The 21,340-nt window shown below is 38.6% G+C and overlaps 1 protein-coding gene and 1 pseudogene across 4 annotated transcripts in view; one reads left to right on the top strand and one right to left on the bottom strand.

The window, feature by feature from the left end:
* Positions 1-21,340, top strand: part of TBC1D15 (TBC1 domain family member 15) — a 72,922-nt gene that overhangs the window by 40,153 nt on the left and 11,429 nt on the right. For 3 of the 4 annotated variants that reach the window (XM_036297367.1, XM_036297365.1, XM_036297368.1), the window contains 7 exons: positions 1,178-1,280; positions 2,633-2,683; positions 2,956-3,153; positions 5,636-5,764; positions 6,297-6,400; positions 7,990-8,084; positions 11,166-11,282. In XM_036297367.1, coding sequence (XP_036153260.1) covers positions 1,178-1,280; positions 2,633-2,683; positions 2,956-3,153; positions 5,636-5,764; positions 6,297-6,400; positions 7,990-8,084; positions 11,166-11,282 — 797 coding nt within the window. The remainder of the gene's footprint in view (positions 1-1,177; positions 1,281-2,632; positions 2,684-2,955; positions 3,154-5,635; positions 5,765-6,296; positions 6,401-7,989; positions 8,085-11,165; positions 11,283-21,340) is intronic. The other variant, XM_036297366.1, reaches the window with a different exon arrangement.
* On the bottom strand, positions 3,741-4,573 carry LOC118649883 (annotated as a pseudogene).

Below are 21,340 nucleotides of genomic sequence, written 5' to 3'. Positions count from 1 at the left end.
AGCTCTTATTGTCTCTGAAGATTGAGTACTGTTTCTGAATATGTAAGAATAAGATCCTGTTTTGGATTTCATATTCCCCTTAGCATTGCTGTTGCATTCTGTTATGTTAGAATGGAGAAGAGATAACTGTTATTAAAGTTCTTATCTCAAACATTTATGATAAACTAGAAATAGACAGTAGCAAAATAACACATTTAATTTTTAAACATAAAAGTTGTGGATTCATTACAGTTGACTTACTGAGTTATCAAACTTATTTGAATAGAAAAAAGTGGGTAATTCATCTGATTACCTGAAATTAGACAGATGTCTACTTGGAATGTATTTTATTTGTTCTGTAGCTCTGAAGAAATATAAAGAAAAACTTGTGTCCAGAGCTTAATAAGCAAGAACTAAAAAATACTATTACCTGAACTGTACATTATATAACCTTGTTAAATATGTTTGTGTGTGCTAATAATTACGGTTAGCATAATTAATGATCTTTAACTGATAATTCATCTATCATTTATATTTTTTAATAGGTTTTACTGATTTCAGAGAGAGGAAAAGAGAGGGAGAGAGAGATAGAAACATCAGTGATGGGAATCATTGATCGGCCCCTACTGGGGATCGAGCCTGCAAGTCAGGCATGTGCCCTGACTGGGAATTGAACCTGGTTTATTGGTCAATGCTCAACTACTTAGCCACACCAGCTGGGCTGTATCTTATATTTTTAACATCTTATATGCAATACTACCAAGCTGTGGAATGAAATTGGAAACCATTTCAAAATGGGACATTTTCCTAGAGTGTATATAATATATATACTGATGAATCCTAGAGTGTGTTTTGTCTTACTTTAGTTTTGATGATATAAAGAAAGATATATTTTTAAGGTTTTCTGCTATAATTCTAAACAGGAATTTGGGTTCATTACAATGTAGTCCTCTTGGTTTTACTTAGAAGAAAAATATACTTCAACCCTTTTATATTCGTAAATTTAATATTTCATGTAGTTTTGGAAATTAAGGTAGTTCTAAGTACTTGTTAATATTATATTAATGGGAAACAGTTCAAAAACTAGACATTTAAGTTTTTCGTTGTTGTTAAGGAAAAGTAACTGCACTAGAGTTATTCAGGTAGTAATTGATGCATTATGCTAGCATTTTCAATATATCCCTTCTTTTTATTACAGAGCTCCACAGGATAAAAGAATACTTCTTGTGAATTGTCCGAATAAGAGTCTTTCACAGTCTTTTGAAAATCTTCTTGATGAACCAGCATATGGTTTAATACAAGTATGTTTCTTAAATCTGTATTATTAATCTGTTAATCTATCTCCATTATTTTATATACCCCCTACCTCTCAACTTTTTTAGTTACACAGAATGAGGCAAATGTCTCTTTGTAAACTTTATAAAACTGTTCGCTGTGATTTTATAGAAATAATAGTATGTTTTATATTGTTAGAAGCTTCTTTGGTTCTTAGTTACTCTCAAAGCATTTTTTTCTCCTTTATAATACTGAAATAGCTTTCATTGATTAGGTGAAATATCATTGTGTAAGCTGTTTTGAATTCATTAATGAGAAAATTAGGCAAAGATCTGGTTTGAATTTTTATTTTCTATTTAAGTAGGTTCTAATTCCTCTTAAAATATTTGATTATATTCTTGCATTTGGCTAAAAATGTTCACTTGACACAATAAAGTTAATTTTTCACTCAGATTTGTATGTAATATAATGAAATGGTTGTTTGTTCATTCATTTACTCACTTATTCACTCAACAAATGTTTGAGTGCTTACTCTGTCCCGGATATTCTCTTGGTTCTTTTTTTTAAATTTAATTTAATTTTTTATTGATTTTAGAGAGAGAGGAAAGGAGAGAGAGGGAGAGAGAGAGAGAGAATGCAACATCAATTAGTTGTTACACTTATTTATGCATTTATCGGTTGATTTTTGTATGTGCCCTGGCTGGGGATAAAATCTACAACCTTGGTGTGTAGGGAAAATGCTCTAACCAACTAAGCTATCAGGTCAAGGCTCTTCTTGGTTCTGAAGTTAAACAAGATAAGTAAGGGAGACAAGAGAGCTAACCACTGATTAAAATAAAAAGTCAGGGCCCTGGCTGGGTGGCTTAGTTGATTGGAGCATCGTCCCATACACCAAAGAGTTGCAGGTTCGATTTTCAGGGCATATACCTAGGTTGTGTGTTTGATCTCTGGTTGGGGTGGGTACGGGGAGCCAACCAAACCAATGTTTCTCTTTTTCTCTCCCCTACCCTCTCTAAAAATCAATTAAAATGTATCCTCATGTGAGGATTAAAAAAGAAAAGTGAGGGAACAGATTTTCTTACTGTGATTAAATAATCAATAAAGATTGACTTTAAAGAAGTAACAATTTTTGCTAACTGAATAATCAGGCATTTTGGGATTTAGAAGTAACCCTAGCAGTAGAAAAACCTTTTGCTGTTTTTAGGCACAGCACTGCCCAGAACGAATTATTTTTCTTGGCATGATTTACTAATCATATAATTAGATTAAAATATCAGCTAATATTTAAGTATTGTGAGCTTTTAAACTTAGCTACCAAATATTTTGTGTTAGGCTAGTGTGGTACTGCACGCTTCAGAAATAATGTTCTTTTGTGAAGGCAGGACTGCTAGACAGAAGAAAGCTGTTGTGGGCCACTCACCAATGGAAAGTAAGCACTGCATATGTTTCTGATGTGCAGATTGAATGAAGCCTGCAAATCATTTTTTACCTGTAATTCAATCAGTAGCATTAATTTCCCATTTAATATACTATTTTAACCAAATGAAAAGATTGGCTTAGAAAATTAAATTTTTTCTCCTCGGAAAAAAATAATATTTTAAGATAATCTTAGACTACTCTATTTTAGTGCTGATTTCCCATCATGAGGTATTTTTATTTTTCATTTGAATTAATGCTAATATTTTTCTTTCTACTACATAGAAAATTAAAAAGGATCCTTATACAGCAACTATGGTAGGATTTTCCAAAGTCACAAACTACATTTTTGATAGTTTGAGAGGCAGCGATCCCTCTACACATCAGCGACCACCTTCAGAAATGGCAGATTTTCTTAGTGATGCTATTCCAGGTTTAAAAATAAATCAACAAGAAGAACCGGGATTTGAAGTCATCACAAGAGTGAGTGGAGATTTATATTAATATAGCTCTTATATTTTAACCAGAGGAATGTTTTTAAACATGCATGAATGCTATATAAATAGAAACTCAATTTTAGTTTTACCTGCCTCTTTCTCATAATCCTTTCTTGTAACTTTCTGCTAACATATTTAACAACTAACACTTGTCTTGCCACCAAATTGTTCTTCAACGATTACTACATATTCTTTCTGGTTATCAATGTTGGATCTCTTTTTTTTTGGTTACCTTTCTTTGCTGTTATAATTGTGTTATTAGTTATTGTTGTTAATCTCTTAACTGCACCTAATGTATAAATTGAACTTTATCATTGGTATGTAAGTAAAGGGAGAAACAGTATATATAGGGCTCAGTACTATCCACGATCTCAGGCATCCACTGGGATCATGGAAACTATCCCCTACAGAAAAGGGAGGGAATATTATATACTGAAAACTAAGCCAGTGAGATTAGGTATTCAAAATATTTTTGAAAACAAACCCAAATACTAGTAGTACCCTGCAAAGTAATTCTGACATTCATTTTTAATATCATTTAACTTTTCTACATATCAGTCATTAGAGTTGTAACTATTTACAAAATTTTCCTTTCCTAGCAATAGCCTCTAAATTTATGGGTCCACCCCAAAGTGTTCCTAAAAGATCTCTTTCGGTCTATAATGCCTCCTGGAAATAAAACTTCTTTGCCTGAAGAAGCAGATTTTTTTCAAAGCTCTAATTACTTCTGGTGACCCTTTCATAAACTGCTTTAGCCACTTGTGCCCCTTTTGTATATTCAGTTTCATTTGAACACTGCAAGACCTCTTTGACCTTCCTAAGTTGAAAGCTTGTTTTGAATCCAGTTTGAGGGCCCCACTTAACACTTTGAGAGCTTATCTACTGTGGATAATTTCAGCCAGCTGGGCAGCTCTGCCTCAGCTTAGTATTTATTATACCCATCTCCTTGTGAACAAATCTGATCTAACTCTTTCTAGTCATTAATCTGAAATCATATGCTGTAATAAATACTGCTCCTCCAACCAAAGCCCAACCTTCATACAGTGGGATACTTTTTAAAGAAAGTTTCTTAAATCTTACTACTAAGGTGCTTTCCATGAACATACATAAGGCCACTCCATCCTCTGGGGTTCATAGTACTTTTATTGCTTTCAGATCAGATCCTGAGGAGAAAGTTAATACCCAAGAAGTCATTCCTTGTACTTGGATTGTTCATAGGGAGAAAAGCCAATGCCATTGTCTTCCTTCTGAAGGTCACTGGATTCCTCCAGGAAACAGTGGAAGTTTTCTTTTTATTTCTTCCACATGGAAGCCACAAGATGTACTATAAAGTGACAAACCCATTTGATGTAGCAGTTTTGTCCTTAGAGAATGGATGATGTTTTCAAAAGACTTCTTGCCATTTCCTGTTTGTACTCCTTTCCTCTTTGCAAGCTGCTTTCTCTTACTGGAATGATCTGATTACCTTTTAATAATAATGAAAAGATTGCTTGTTTCATTGAGTGGACAGCAGTGAATAGCGACCCTCGCCTAGGCAGTGGTCGGCAAACTGCGGCTCGGCAAACTGTGGCTCACGAGCCACATGCGGCTCTTTGGCCCCTTGAGTGTGGCTCTTCCACAAAATACTGACTTCTGTGCATGGGCCATGAAGTTTCCATCGCACTGTACGTGCGCGCCCACACGTGGTATTTTCTGGAAGAGCCACACTCAAGGGGCCAAAGAGCCGCATGTGGCTCGCGAGCTGCAGTTTGCCGACCATGGCCCTGGAGTATTGCTTCTAGTTCTGTTCCAGAGGCACCAGTCAAGATACTACTACTATAAGGTTTTTATTCTCATGGGAATCTTCTTTTTAAAACAATATGGACTTTGGACCTGAATTATGGCCAATCTTTACATATCTGTGCAACAACACTTTTGAATTTGCTACAGTGCTAGGCTGCACATAGTTAGAACATTATGAATATCTAAATTGTGGTACTTAATTAAAGGGCTTATATTGTTAATGGCATTTTTAAATTACCAACATCCGTTAATTGAATTAAAAACTGTAGAAAATACCAAGTGGAGCTAATGAATCAGTTCTGAGAGCTACAAATTTTAGTTTGGAAGAAAAACTAATTTTAGAATATGATTAATGGAATAATACTGTTTTTTAATAATATAGCATACCATTTAGTGTGAAGGGTCTCTTATAGGAATTTACATGTTAACTGTTCTGCACTTACATAATTGAAACCCAAAATAGCAAATGTTTTTCCATCCTGAATTTATAACCCAATTATTTGTATGTTTAGTAGGAGGAAAAATGTATGGAATGTTAACTATTTAGTTCATAAACTAAATATTGGAAAACAAGGGAAGATATTAAAAATGTTAGAACATTTCTGAGTAATCATATTTTAGTTTAAGTTTCTATTACCATGATTTCATGGTTAAAGGTATACTTTTTATTGATTATCTTATTTTAGATTGATTTGGGAGAAAGACCTGTTGTTCAAAGGAGAGAGCCAGTATCACTGGAAGAATGGACTAAGAACATTGATTCCGAAGGAAGAATTTTAAATGTAGATAATATGAAGCAGATGATATTTCGAGGGGTAAATACTTTAATATGGATTGTATTTTAAACTGCTGGTGTTCAAGATTTTCTTCTTTTTTGGGGGAGGGGAAGGGAATGAATTCCTTTTTGATGAATGATGCTTTAAAAGTGCTGTAGGACAGAGTTAGATGCTTGTGATGTCCCTGATGTCAGGTGGTATACCAGTAAGCCTAGGGAAAGATATTTTTCCTTACTTCAGATGTGATGGGTTATGTGAAGAAGACATGTATATGCCCCAGTGGTAGTTGTGTTATCCAGTAATGATTTGGTTTTGAAAGACTAATCAGCCCCACTGTCTGCTATGCAGTCTGTTGTATATTCTCTGCATTATTTAAGCTTTCTGGCAGCTGTTTGTATCTTGAGAATCCAGAAGTCAAAAACAAGATAGTATTTACTAAATTGAGCTGTTTTTATGTATAAAACTCAAATATTAGTCTTTCTGTTTATTTAAATGCAAGCTTTGTGAACTTAAAGTACTGCATTTTTTTTTTTTTTTTTATGAATGCCTTTAATATGCATGTTTTCTTCAGGGACTCAGTCATGCATTGAGGAAGCAAGTATGGAAATTTCTTCTGGGTTACTTTCCTTGGGACAGTACCAAGGAGGAAAGAACTCAATTACAAAAACAAAAAACGTAAGTAATTGTCTTTTGTATGTTCATCAAAAATTCAGGTAACTCACCCATAGAAATTAATAAAGGGTTTTTATTTATTTATTATTATTTTAAAATGTTTTTATTGATTTCAGAGAAGGAGAGGGAGAGAGAGATAGAAACATCAATTATGAGAATCATTGATCAGCTGCCTCCTGCATGCCCCCTACTGGGAATCTAGCCTGCGACTCGGGAATGTGCCTGACTGATCTGTGACCTGGTTCATAGGTTGATCCTCAACCACTGAGCCACTCTGGCTGGGCAGTAAAGGGTTTTTAGATGACTATTTAGGATATGTAGACTAGGATATGAGAAAGTCATTTTATTTTTATCTTTTTAAACTTAAAAATTATGCCCACCAGTGCAGGAACATGAGGGAGTCCATAGATTGTGTTTGGAGGTATCTTTGAGCTCACTGAGTAGACACCATGAGCAAAATTTACTCTCTTGAGTAAAAAAAACCAAAACTATGGACAAGAAATTATCATTGAAATTAAATGAAGGCAGATATATCCAAGGAATATTGCAGGGATTTGATCCCTTTATGAATCTTGTGATAGATGAATGTGTGAAGATGGCAACTAGTGGCGTATAAAGAATGGCTGTGCTCGCCAGAGAAATCAGTTGCTTCTGCATGTCCCCTCTCCACAGCACCTGTTTTACTATAATATAAAAGTTGGGTTGTATGCATTTTCATAGTGAACTTTTATTATAAACTTTGTGGTAGTAAAAAAATATACTATGAATACCACAGTTATTTCAAACCAGAAACATTTTATTAGACCTCGTTCTAGTTATGTACAAATATTTTGAATACTTGAAAAATAACTAATTAGGTTTGGATTTTAAAATACCTCATTTATCTAGATTTATTTTTGTTATTTATTATGAGATTATAAAATAGCTCATAAAAAAGTGTATTTGCTATTTAGGTTAATTACTTTTCATTAATTTTTCTGTGCTCTTGTAATGTAACATAAACTGATCTTTCATTTTTTTTTGGAAGAGTGTTTCTATTTTTAAATAATCTCTCAGATTTGAAAAGAAACACAGAACAACTTTCCAGGTACACTGTTATTATTAGTTCATTGGTCTAGCCTTTAATTTAAAGCTCACTTCTAATCATTATGTGCATATTCAAACTCTCAAACAATTCTTTTCAACTTTTTTGCCAGTTTTCCTAAGACATTTTTATGTTAACAAGTTTATGTAGTAAACTTGTCACATTTTAAAAAGTCTGTAGATTTGTATTTGGAATTACTCAGAAACTTTCATGGTTAAATACTTAATGACTGGAATAATTTTAGGTATGATATTAGGGATTAAGGTAAATGTTTCCTTACAATCATACCTAAATTATTCTAGTAGTTTAAGCAAAATTTATGACATGTATAAGGTTGTTTTATTTTTCCTTTGTTTTCATAACTTTAAACATTGCAGTATCATTTATAAACTTGCATCTCACTAGCATTATAAATGCTTTGATAAAATGTTTGTAGAAAAGCTCAATTAAAATGTTTAAATAAAATGTTCAAAGTAAGCTGTTTTTGGTGTAAAATTGTTTTCTGTAGTGATGAATACTTCAGGATGAAACTACAGTGGAAATCTGTCAGCGAGGAACAAGAGAAGAGAAATTCGAGGTTAAGAGATTATAGAAGTCTTATTGGTAATTTTTTCTTAATTTTGGAAGTGCACGAGAAAGGTTTATATTAAAATCTTGATAAGATTTAAGAAATGAATATTTATGTTATAGAATTGGGACTCAAAAGAGAAATCAGAATTCAAGAGTATATTAGAATGTGTTTACTGTTCTTTAAATCAATTAAAAAATATATATTTTGATTTCAGGGAGGAAGGGAGAGGGAGAGAGCTATAGAAACATCAGTAATGAGAGAGAATCATTGATCGGCTGCCTCATGCACACCCCACACTGGGGATTGAGTCGGCAGACCAGGAATCAGACCGCGACCTCCTGGTTCATAGATCGACGCTCAACTACTGAGCCAAGCCAGCCCGGCAGTGTTTACTATTGGTTTTTCCTCTTCAAATAGCTATATGAAGTTAGTATATTTATAAATACTGATAGATTTTATATTTTAATTTCAAAATGTGAATTAGTAAAAACAGTATTTAACTTTACTTGCTTGTTGAATTAAAATTATTGTCTTATTTTAAAAAGTTTGTTTATTATGAAAAATTAGTAACTGTAGATGAACAAAGAAAAAATTAAAATTAGTTTGTTTCAGTCATCCAGAGATAACTGTGTTTAAATAGGCTTTGGTTTATATCCCTCCAGGTCTCCTCTAAATATGAATATATTTAATTTTTTCATTAAATGACTCCAGATAGATAGAAAATTTTGGTCAATTTTTGCAAATTGAATAACTATTAACCTAAAAAGGAGATGAATGATAGAATTTTACATTAAGAGAATTAGATTTATTTTTAAATAGTGAGTACTGGGTTGTGTGACTCTTATGATAAAGGCCAGGTTGGAAAAGTTATTGAAGGAATGCATAGCTATAGCTGTACAAGAATTTTTTTGATAATCACGATATTTTAAACATTCCCATATTCATTCAGTATTTACTTAGTGCCTATTATGTAGTAGGTTCTCCTAGGCCAGGGGTGGGCAAACTTTTTGACTCGAGGGCCACAATGGGTTCTTAAACTGGACCGGAGGGCCGGAACAAAAGCATGGATGGAGTGTTTATGTGAACTAATATAAATTCAAAGTAAACATCATTACTTAAAAGGGTACGGTCTTTTTTTTTTTTTTTATAGTTTTATTCATTTCAAACGGGCCGGATCCGGCCCGTGGGCCGTAGTTTGCCCACGGCTGTCCTAGGCATTGGGGATAAATCAGGGAACAAAATAAAATTCTTTAAGTAGCTTTTGTTTCTGTGGGGAAGAACAGACAGTCAATAAGATAAGAAGTAACATATGTGGTATGTTAGTGATAAGTGCTAAAATAGAAAAATAAGGCAGGAAAGATGGTTATGAATTTTATGTGTTGTGTTATTTTAACTTGGGTGATCAAAGGCGGCTCTTCTTGAAAAGGTGATATTTGAGTGGAAACTTGAAAAAGGGATTGGTGAACTATGTAGATACCTAGGTGAAGGGCAATCCAAGCAGAAAGAAACATGTGTTAGACTTGTTTCCATCCCAGGGTCTTGATGTTCGAAGTACAGTGGAGAGGTGAGGGTGGCTGGAGTGAGTTGGGTGGAGTATAGAACCTGATGAGGTCAGAGAAGAAATGATGGATGTGGTAGAAGATAACGTGTTGGATGCTAGAGAAGAGAGGAGAAGTTGTACAATAGTTACATGAATACAAAGAGGATGAATGGTAAGAAAGGTTAGTGATGGTGAATGTAAAATGGGATTAGTCGGCATGGTTGTGTTCTTCAGTCTTAAATTTTTAGCTACATCAAGTTGGACAGAGAGTTGGATTTATTTTTAACTTAAGTACTCATTGTCTTTCTAGAAATAGTTTCTAGAAATACTTTCCTTATGAAATATCATTTTTTAATTTTTTTTTTTTTTTTTAGTATTCTGCTTGGCAGAAATATACAAGAGGAAAAAGTACAAATAACTTTACTGTGTTTGAAACACCTATTAAGCCAGATATTCTGTATTGGCATTATGACTATGTAAATTGTGCTTAAGTTAATACTCATTATGTACCTCTTTATCAACTGTAATATGAGACTGAAATATTTTGACATTTTAAATGAAATTTTACATTTATAGCATTTTTTGTATTGCTATTTCTTATTTCACAATTCTATAGATATATACTTTCTTCATTAAATCTCATGTAGTATAACAGAAAGCTAGAATATTGATCTAATACATTCTAAAAATGTTCTTTCAGAACGTAAACTGGTATCTTCTATTGTTAGATTCTACTCTGTTATATAATACGCTCCCATTTCTCCACAACTTTTAAACAGAATTGGTTATAAAGTACATTTATCATTTTGAGTTTAAAAAATTTCCAATTTACTGAGGGATTTAGGTTAGATAATGCTCTTTTTAGTTGTAAAGTCTTTCCCAAGATGCATTTAATAGGTTCGTGAATTGAATTGTCAGTATAACTTGGGATACTCTTGTGATGTTTCCAAATCTATTTTGAATGTTATGAAATCATTTCCACTAAAATGTGGATTTTCATTTTTTCAAAATTAAAATAAATTGTTTATACTAACATATAGTCTGAATAATGTACATATGAGAATAAGGAAGTAATTTGTCCTGAAGATGATTATGGAGCATGATGAAGAAATTGATACTACTTCTCATAATTAATGAAGCAGATATGAATTAAACAAATCTCTTTGAATACGCTTGATAACATAGTAGCTTTTTTCATTACTGTTTTCAAATAATACTGCCTAATTACAAGCATCATGACTGGCATTTTTATTGCTAACTAATGTGAATTACTACCTAGTGTTGCTTTTAATTAATGGGAAATATTGTCTATTATTCAATTAAAAGATTTCTGTGTTTAGATAAAAATATTTAAAAACATACTCATGGATAGGTAGACTGATTTTTGAAAATGATTCCAAAATGCTACTTTACTGCATACCTGAAATGGAATTTGATTAATTATTTTCATTAAGTAAAGGCTTGGTGAGAGAGTAAAGTTAATAGCAAGAAAAATAATCCTGTACTTATAAGATGTGAGCTTTATAAAAATCTGTTTTTTGAAATGTTTCATATATGTGATTTTCCTCCTCAGAAAAAGATGTTAACAGAACAGATCGAACAAACAAGTTTTATGAAGGCCAAGATAATCCAGGGTTGATTTTACTTCATGACATTTTGATGACCTACTGTATGTATGATTTTGATTTAGGTAAGTTCTACTCTAATATTCTAATTTAAAGAGATTTAGAATATTGATCTAATACATTTAAAAAATGTTCTTACAGAACCTAAATTGGTCATCTTCTATTGTTAGATTCTACCCTATTGTATAATAACTTCCCCATTTCTTCACAAGTATCGATTTGAGCATTTTTAATACTGGCATAGCTCAGTGGTTTAGCATCAACCTATGAACCAGGAGATGAGGGTTTCATTCCTGGTCAGGGCATGTGCCTGGGTTGTGGGCTCGATCTCCAGTATGGGGCATGCGGGGGGTGGTTGATCAGTGACACTCTCTCATCATTGTTGTTTCTATCTATCTCCTCCCTTCCTTTCTGAAATCAATAAGAAAATATTTAAAGAAAATAGAATTTCAATTTATTAACCAGTTAGACATATGTATGTAATAGTTCTGTGGCCTAATTTTTATAGGGATTGTTCTACAGGGCACTGGAAACTTACAAGGCTATGGCTCCCAAATTGTGCACTGAGGAGCACTGTGTTGTCTTAGCAAACTCATGGGGACAACATGGGATATTTTAAACTTTTCAGGGAAATATAGTGACATCTATAGGACACAGCTCTAACTACCATCTGAAATAGGATTTCAAATTAGATCACCACATTACTTCTGATGAGTTACATATATATATAAGATTTTTTAAAATTGATTTTTAAGAGTCTCATGCTCTACCGACTGAGCTAGCTGGGCACTTTAAAATTGATTTTTAGAGAGAAGAAGAGAGAGAGGGAGAGAAACATCATTGTGAGAGGGAAACATCAATTGGCTGCCTCCTGCATGTCCCCTACAGGGGATGGAGCCTGCAACCCAGGCATGTACTCTTGACTGGGAATTGAACCAGCAGCCTTTCCGTAAATATGACGATGCCCAACTGAGCCACACCAGCCAGGGCTGAAGATATATCTTTGTTAAGCCATGTTTTGGGCCTTGGCTGTGATAAGCAGTACTGGTGAAAATAGATTAGGAATAGGAATGAGGATGAAATCCAATTGGATTTCAAGGTTTGAGAAGTAGTGTAATGCCCAACAGATGCTAAGGTCATAGGGCATAAAGACTTAGGTTGTTTGGATCTAACTACTTAATAAATGGAAATGTTAGTTGTTTCTTTGAGCCATGGGATACCTTGGAAAAATTTACTGAGATATTATGGGTTCTGTGAAGTGAGAAAGTTTTGGAACCTTTGTTTGATATGCTTTCTCCCTTATTAAAGAATTTATTGATTTGATAGACAGGCAGTGCTGATAACTCTGTAGGGGCATGTAGAACTTTACTTTCTTTTCTTGGAAAGGGACTACATGCCCTATAGAGTTATCAGCACTGCTTGTCTAATATAGTTTCAAAAATGGGTTGAAAACACTGGTACTGTAGGTCAGAGTTGGGGATTGCATGGGGAAGAGATGCTAAGGAATAGATAACCTAAGAAACCAATATATTAAAGGGCAAGTGAACTTGAGCTATTTCTTTAAAGGACCAACAAATTTCCTAAGCATCAACCTTTAAGTAAGTTTAAACAATGGGACATTTCTGAGTACACCTACCATGAAAGGGATTCCAAGTAGAGGATAGTAGAAATAGATATTTTCCAGATTACTTTAATATAGCTAGAAACATCTTTTGGAGAAGGTAATTGGATATTTGGCATGTTAAACCCAAATGAACCTTGAATTATGGGTACATTTTATTCACCATTTGTATCCTATATGAATTCCTCCTGGCTTCTTATGTGTATACTAGAGGCCTGGTAAACGAAATTCGTGCATGGGTGGGGTGTCCCCTCAGTCCAGCCCGCACCCTCTCTAATCTGGGATCCGACCCCTAGGGGGATGTCCGACTGACGGTTTAGGCCCGATCCTAGGCCTAAACCATCAGTCGGACATCCCCCTCCCAATCCTGGACCGCTGGCTCCTAATTGCTCACTGCCTGCCTGCCTGGTCGCTCCTAACTGCCCCAACCCCCGCTGGCCTGATTTGCTCCTCACTGGCTCTGCGTGCCAGCCTGATCGCCCCTAACTGCCCTGCCTTCTGCCCTGGTCACCCCTTCCTGCCTCCCCAGCTGGCCTGGTTACCCGCAACTGCCCCCCCTGCCAGCCTGGTTGCCTCTTACTGCCTCTCCCCCCCCCTCCCCCCCCCCGGCAGCTTGGTTGCCCCCAACTGCCCCCCTGCTGACCTGGTTGCCCCCAACTGCTTCACCCCCCCACTCCCCGTTGGCCTGGTCACTCCTCAAGGCCCTCCCCCCCCCCCCCCCATCAGCCTGGTTGCCCCACACAGCCTGCTGGTCAGTTGTTTGGTCGTCCCTCACTAACACCCCTGCTGGCCTGGCCTCCCCATGCAGCCTACTTGTTCAGTTGTTTGGTCATCCTTCACTAACCCCCCTGCCGGCCTGGTTGTAGGCAGCCATCTTGTGAGGGCGTGAGGATTAATTTGCACATTACCTCTTTATTATATAGGATTAGGGAAAGATGTAAACTGTTTTTTTTTTTTTTATAAACTGAGGGGACATTTTATTTATTTTTTTAATATATTTTATTGATTTTTTACAGAGAGGAATGGAGAGAGATAGAGTGTTAGAAACATCGATGAGAGAGAAACATCAATCAGCTGCCTCCTGCACACCCCCTACTGGGGGTGTGCCTGCAACCAAGGTACATGCCTTTGACTGGAATCGAACCCGGGACCTTTCAGTCCACAGGCTGATGCTCTATCCACTGAGCCAAACTGGTTACGGCAAGATATAAACTCTTTATGGATCTTTGAGGCATTGGCCCATTTGGTGACAATAAGTTGAAAATCACAGATTTCTCTTTAAATTTTCACAAGTCTGTCACACCTATAATGAATCTCAGCTTGGATCATTGAACACATATCAGTAGAGTGCTTTTCAGGTTATAGAGTGCTTTCATACTTGATTTAGATATAGATTTGGATTCTACTAGCAGCCTTTTGAAGAGGTGGGAAAATAATGCCTACTTTATGCATAAGGTTATAGTGGTTTGGAAAGTGATTCAAGTTTGCACAAGTAGTAAATATTAGACTGGTGGGGGGTGGAAACCCAGGTCTTTCAGGCTGGATTTCTTGCCAGTATACATTCAGCACCCTGGCCCTTTGCCAGTTTGGTCTCTGTAGGAAAGGGTATAGGACCATATTCCTAGGGAGTAAGAGGCATTGCCTTGAACTCTCCGGTAGGAATTTTGAGGTAGGAATTTATTCATATTCTCAGAAGGAATTCCTGAAGGCTCAAATTTTTTTCAGGGCATAGGCCCAGACCAGCTAACTGCATAAATTGCTCTTTTAGTTTGTTTGTATTAACCCCACATTCTTTCTAGTCAAATACTTAAGTTATCTGAAACATACGCAAGCTTTCCATAAAGAACTCTGGCCTTGTGAGAAGCTAAGGTAGTTTTCATAAAGCAGTGGACCAAATTTCTTGCCTTTTACTCATAGCAAAGGAACTTGGGCTGCATATAAACTCTTATAGGTGATTCTGTCATATTTAGTTAATTTGACTTCTTAGCCCATAGACTAGGTAGGTATAAAGTTTATTTGTGTTGAATATAATCTTACTAGAGGCACTGGGGGTGGGGGTGGGGGGGCGGGGGTTGCCTCAGCCCAGCCTGCACCCTCTCCAATCTGGGACTGCTGGCTGCCAACTGCTCACCTGCCTGCCTGATTGCCCTTAACCGCTTCTACCTGTCAGCCTGATCACCCCTAACCACCTGCCTGCCAGCCTGATCGACACCTAACTGCTCCCTGCCTGCCTGATTGCCCCCACTGCCCTCCTCTGCTGGCCTGATCGCCCACAACTGCCCTCCCCTGGTGGCCATCTTGTGGCTTTGGGTGCCGCCATCTTTGAGGGTGTGAAAGTCAATTAGCATATTCCTTATAGGCTGTGGGTGCCACGATCTTTGCGATGGCATGAGGGTCAATTAGCATATTCCCTCTTTATTAGATAGGATTAATAGTGAGGAAGGAGACAAAAATGATCAAAAGCAGACAGAAGACAAACATTACAAAAGCAGTTAGAAAAACTCAAGGAGGACTGAATTTTAGTTCAAAGACCCCACACCTAGGGCATATCAGGTATCTGTTTTATAGGGCATGTTCATAATGATGATCCTGAATAACCTAATAAGTGAAATTATCCTACCTAATAATAGACAAAGGTGGTATTGACCGTACCTTTGCTACGCCTCCCATGGGCTAATCAGCACGATATGCAAATTAACCCAACCAAGATGGAGGCCGGCAGCCACGCAGCTGAAGTGAGCAGGAGGCTTGCTTGCTCCAGTGATGGAGGAAGCCAAGGTTCCCTGCCTGCCTGGCCCGGCTCTGAGCTCTGAAAGCAACAAAGTTTCAATTATAGGAACTAAACAAACCCCAGATAACCTGCTTTCAGTAGGCCGTGTCCTCAGAGCTGGAGCAAGTAGGAGCCGGCTCTCAGCTCCAGTGATGGCAACAAAGTTTCAATTATAGAACGTAAGTCCCAGAATAAAAAAAAAAAGAAAAAGCAAAAAAGGAGAGGCTGGGAGCTTCAGTCACCGGCCAGCCTGAAAATGGCCCTCAGCCCCTCACCCAGACTGGCCAGGCACCCCTGTGGGGACCCCCACCCTAAAGGGGGTGTGGCCAGCTGCAAACAGCCATCAGCCCCTCACCCAGGCTGGCCAGGCACCCAAGCGGGACCCCCACCCTGATCCGGGACATCCTTCAGGGCAAACCAGCCGGCCCCCACCCGTGCACCAGGCCTCTTATTCTATATAGTAAAAGGGTAATATGCAAACTGACCCTAACAGCAGAAATACTGGGAATGACTGGTCACTATGACACACACCACCAGAGGGCAGACGCTCAATGCAGGAGCTGCCCCCTGGTGGTCAGTGCGCTCCCACATGGGGGAGCTCTGCTCAGTCACAAGCCAGGCTGATGGCTGCCAGTACAGAGGTGGTGGTGGGAGCCTCTCCTGCCTCCTCAGCAGTGCGAAGGATGTCTGACTGCAGCTTAGGTCTGCTCCCTGCTGGCAAGTGGACATCCCCCGAGGGCTGCCGGGCTGCCAAAAGGATGTCTGATTGCCATCTTAGGCCCAACCCCCCCCCCCCCCCCCCCCCCCCCCGTGGAGCAGGCCTAAGCCAGCAGGTGGTCATCCCCCGAGGGGTCCCAGACTGCAAGAGGGCACAGGCCGGGCTGAGGGGGACCCCCCCTCCCCCCCAGTGCACAAGTTCTTGTGCACCAGGCCTCTAGTGCTGTATATAAGAAATCAGGGAGTGTCTAATTTTATTTTATTTTTTAAATATATTTTATTGATTTTTTACAGAGAGGAAGGGAGAGAGATAGAGAGTCAGAAACATCGATGAGAGAGAAACATCGACCAGCTGCCTCCTGCACATCCCCCACTGGAGATGTGCCCGCAACCCAGGCACATGCCCCTGACCGGAATCGAACCCGGGACCCTTCAGTCCGCAGGCCGACGCTCTATCCACTGAGCCAAACCGGTTTCGGCTAATTTTAAAAAATGATTTCCAACTCCTAAGATTATTTAAAATTCGATACTCAAAGGCAGCAGTTCTCAACCTTCCTAATGCCGCAACCCTTTAATACAGTTCCTCATGTTGTGGTGACCCCCAACCATAAAATTATTTTTATTGCTACTTCATAACTAATTTTGCTACTGTTATGAATCATAATATAAATATCTGATATGCAGGATGTATTTTCATTGTTACAAATTGAACATAATTTAAGCATAGTGATTAATCACAAAAACAATATATTATTGTAATTATATATGTGTTTTTCCGATGGTCTTAGGCGACCCCTGTGAAAGGGTCGTTCGACCCCCAAAGGGGTCGCAACCCACAAGTTGAGAACCACTGCTTTAAGGGTTAAAGTTCAGTTGACCTGGAAAATTAAGGTAGATGTAGATGAAATGTTACCAGTGTGAGAGTATACACTAGGGTAGTAAGGATATCATTTCTCACACCTCTCCACTGAAACAGTTGCTATGTAAATAATTTCAGGGAACTACTTCAGAAATTGTAGTAGTGCTGATTAAGATGTTCATCAGTCAGCACTAGTGTAGGCTCTGAGTGTTTCTGAATGCTAATTTAAACAGCCTTAGTCTTTCTTTAATTAAAAGGAATTTGTACATTAATTCCACCCCCGCAACTCATGGCATATCCCAACTAACATCATGTATAAAATGAAATAGATTACAAGCAACTAGAACACAAAGGTTAATTTAACTATTTGCTTCAGCTAAGACTTATAGAAGAAATATGGTCGTGATGCCTTAGGAAAGCTGAAGACTTAAAGGATTAAATTGGCTTTTAAAAATTTTTTATTATACCTTTATAATAAAGGATTACCTCCCTCCAGTGGAAAGGTGCTTTGTAAATCTTTTGGATAATACACTTAGAAATATTTTATTATAGACCACATGCAGTCAGTAAGACCCAGTAAAGTAAGTACTCTTTTGCACTTTGTTGAATTCAGATCAAATTTCTTTCATGCTTTAATTCGTTTAACCTTTATATTTGACATTGCTTTCACTATGTCAGTGCCATGTAGGAAAATTTTGGTGATAACAATTTAATCTTCCTTTCAACCTACTTTTTCTTTTTTTAAAAAAAACGTGTTGTATTCGTCAGGGTTTGTCAGAAAAACAACCATTAAGATTAGATGTGTTTGCCCTGCCCCCCCCCCCCCCCCCAACAAACACACACACACACACACAAACCAGAAAAAGTGAAAAAGAAATCCCACAATTTGCTGTCTGCAAGCTAGAGACCAAGTTTGAAGGGCTGAGAGCTGTGGAGCAGTGGTGTAGATGTCTGAAGTTATGAGACCTAGGAACACAGGGCAGGATAAGATTGGATGTCCCAGCTCAAGCAACCAGGCAGAGCAAATTCAACCTTCCTTTATCTTTTTACTAGAGGCCCTTTGCACGAAATTCATGCACAGGGGTGGGGAGGGTCCTCTCAGCCCAGCCTGCACCCTCTCCAATCCGGGACCCCTTGGCGGGATGTCCGACTGCCGGTGATCGGGCCTACACCGGCAGTTGGACATCCCTCCCTCAATCCTGGACTGCTGGCTCCCAGTCGCTCGCCTGCCTGCCTGGTCGTCCCTAACTGCCCCCTACCCCCCCCCCCATCAGCCTGATCTCCCCAAACTGCCCCCTTCCTGCCAGCCTGGTTCCCCCCCCCCCCCCCGCCCCCCCCCCGTGGCCTGGTTGCCCCTCACGACCCACTTGCCGGCCTGGTTGCCCCACGCAGCCTGCTGTTCAGTCATTTGGTCCTCCCTCACTAACCCCCCTGCCAGCCTGGTTTTAGGCAGCCATCTTGTTAGGGCGTGAGGGTTAATTTGCATATTACCTCTTTATTATATAGGACTAGAGGCCCAGTGCACACAAATTTGTGCACTCGGGGTAAGGGGCCCCTCAGCCCGGCCTGTGCCCTCTTGCAGTCTGGGACCCCTCGGGGGTGACCACTTGCTGGCTTAGGCCTGCTCCGCGGGGGATTGGGCCTAAGATGGCAATCAGACATCCCTTTGGCAGCCCGGCAGCCCTCGGGGGATGTCCACTTGCCAGCAGGGAGCAGACCTAAGCTGCAGTCGGACATCCTTAGCGCTGCTGAGGAGGCAGGAGAGGCTCCCACCACCACCTCTGTACTGGCAGCCATCAGCCTGGCTTGTGGCTGAGCAGAGCTCCCCCCTGTGAGAGCACACTGACCACCAGAGGGCAGCTCCTGCATTGAACGTCTGCCCTCTGGTGGTCAGTGTGTGTCATAGCGACCAGTCATTGCCAGTATTTCTGCTGTTAGGGTCAGTTTGCATATTACCCTCTTACTATATAGGACAGAGGCCTGGTGCACTGGTGGGGACCGGCTGATTTGCCCTGAAGGGTGATCCGGATCAGGATGGGGGTCCCGCTTGGGTGCCTGGCCAGCCTGGATGACAGGCTGATGGCTGTTTGCAGTTGGCCACACCCCCTTCAAGGTGGGGGTCCCCACTGGGGTGCCTGGCCAGTCTGGGTGAGGGGCTGAGGGCCATTTTCAGGCTGGCGGGCAACTGAACCTCCCAGCCTCTTTTTTCTTTCTTTTTTTTTTATCCTGGGATATATTTACCTTCTATAGCTGTCATTGGAGCTGAGAGCCGCTCCAGCTCTGAGGCCATGGCTGGCTGAAAGCAGGTATCTGGGTTTGTTTGGCTTCTATAATTGAAACGTTGCTGTCCTGCTCTCTCCAGCTCTGAGGCCGCGGCTGGCTGAAAGCAGGTATCTGGGGTTTGTTTAGCTTCTATAATTGAAACATTGTTGCTTCCGGAGCTCAGAGCTGGGCTGTGGCAGACAGGGAACCTTGGCTTCCTCCATCACTGGGGCAAGCAAGCCTCATGTTCGCTTCAGCTGCGTGGCTACCGGCCGCTATCTTTGTTGGCAGTTAAATTGCATATCCTGCTGATTAGCCAATGGGAAGCATAGCAGAGGTATGGTCAATTACCATGTTTGTCTATTATTAGGTAGGATTCTAGTCAGGCTCTCTAAATGGATTTGATTACGCCCACCCACATTGGGGAGGGCGATCTGCTTATAATCATTTCTCCAATTCGAACGTTAATCTCTTCTAGAAACACCTTCACAGACATTCCCAGAAATAATGTTTAACCAGACATCTGGGCATCCTGTGGCCCACTCAGGTTGATATAAAATTAATCATTGCAAATGTTTGTTACTTTAAAAAAGCATCTGCAATAAATATGTAGAAATGTTTACATTTCGATATCATGTCACATGCCTTTTTTCTGGGACTTCTGTGTATGTCTTGGTAACTCAATTGGATGCCCGCCATGGAACCCATGTGTTCTTTTAAGCTAAAGTGAGTAGAGTCATATTTTCCCACAGGGCATAGTGTATACATAGGTTGATAAAGACTAGCTACAGTAGTAGATGATAGGACAGGTTCTGAGCAGATGGAGCTAAATGTTTATTTGTAAGGAGATCCTGAAGTGACCTGCATGCCTCCTTGTTACACATTTAATCTGAGGGTGTTTTTTTTGTTTTTGTTTTTTTAGAGTGGCTTATATGCTTCCTGGGTCATTTTAAAAAACATTTTCTTAAAAATAAGAGTGATGCAGAGTTGTATATCATTTCTAGCAGAAATACTGCCTTCCCTTTTAAAATATATACTCTTCAGATGGCTTCAGTACACATAGATTTTTATGAATGTTAAAAATTTAATCTTTGGATCTGTTTCCACAGATTTCCCAAGCTGCCATTGGGGAAAAAATTTCTTTGTAACTTTTACAAATGTATGAATTTAACCAAAGTTAAATGATAATATGTATGGGAAAAGGCTTAGAATGCGTTCTTGTCCCTTTGTTGGTTTAAGTATCTTATGTCTTATCTGAAATTTAGTTGTAAAACACTTAAGAAAATTGAGGGTTTTATAAGTTGGAACTAAAAAATAAGAAGCTTGACATATTTAAGTGAAAAGTAGAACTAAGGCTTTCTGTTCATTTTTAAATAGGGAGCCTGATTCTTTAACTTTGCAATTTTTCTTTTAAGCAAGGGCTGTAATTAGTGTCATAACTGAAAAATTTTAACAGCATAAAGAGAAAGGTATTTAAAGTGGCAGTTTCAGGCACAACATATTGATTGGATTAAACGCAATTGCTAGCATTGCTTGGGAATAGAGTAACAAGAATAGAAAGAAGACATAGATTTGTCTATTTAAAAGAGGTAGATAATTTTGTTGTGATTACTTTTATTTAGATTACCGATGATCTGGTTGCTAAAGCAGTTGGATCCTGGTTAGTGTGTATTTTACTTGGCTTATTCAGGGCAGCTTGGTACTGTTGACTACTATTCTGGCCTGGCAACTTTCTCTTCCTTGACTTACAAAAATCTCTCCCTTGATATTTTTTTCCTTTGACTATTTAATTTCTTTTGAGTATGTACTCTTTTTCTTTTTTTTAAATATATTGATTTTTTACAGAGAGGAGGGGAGAGGGATAGAGAGTTAGAAACATCAATGAGAGAGAAAC

Source organism: Myotis myotis, unplaced genomic scaffold (genome assembly GCF_014108235.1).
Source record: "Myotis myotis isolate mMyoMyo1 unplaced genomic scaffold, mMyoMyo1.p scaffold_m19_p_3, whole genome shotgun sequence".
Taxonomy (NCBI): Eukaryota; Metazoa; Chordata; class Mammalia; order Chiroptera; family Vespertilionidae; genus Myotis; species Myotis myotis.
This window is presented reverse-complemented; position numbering and strand designations above follow the sequence as displayed.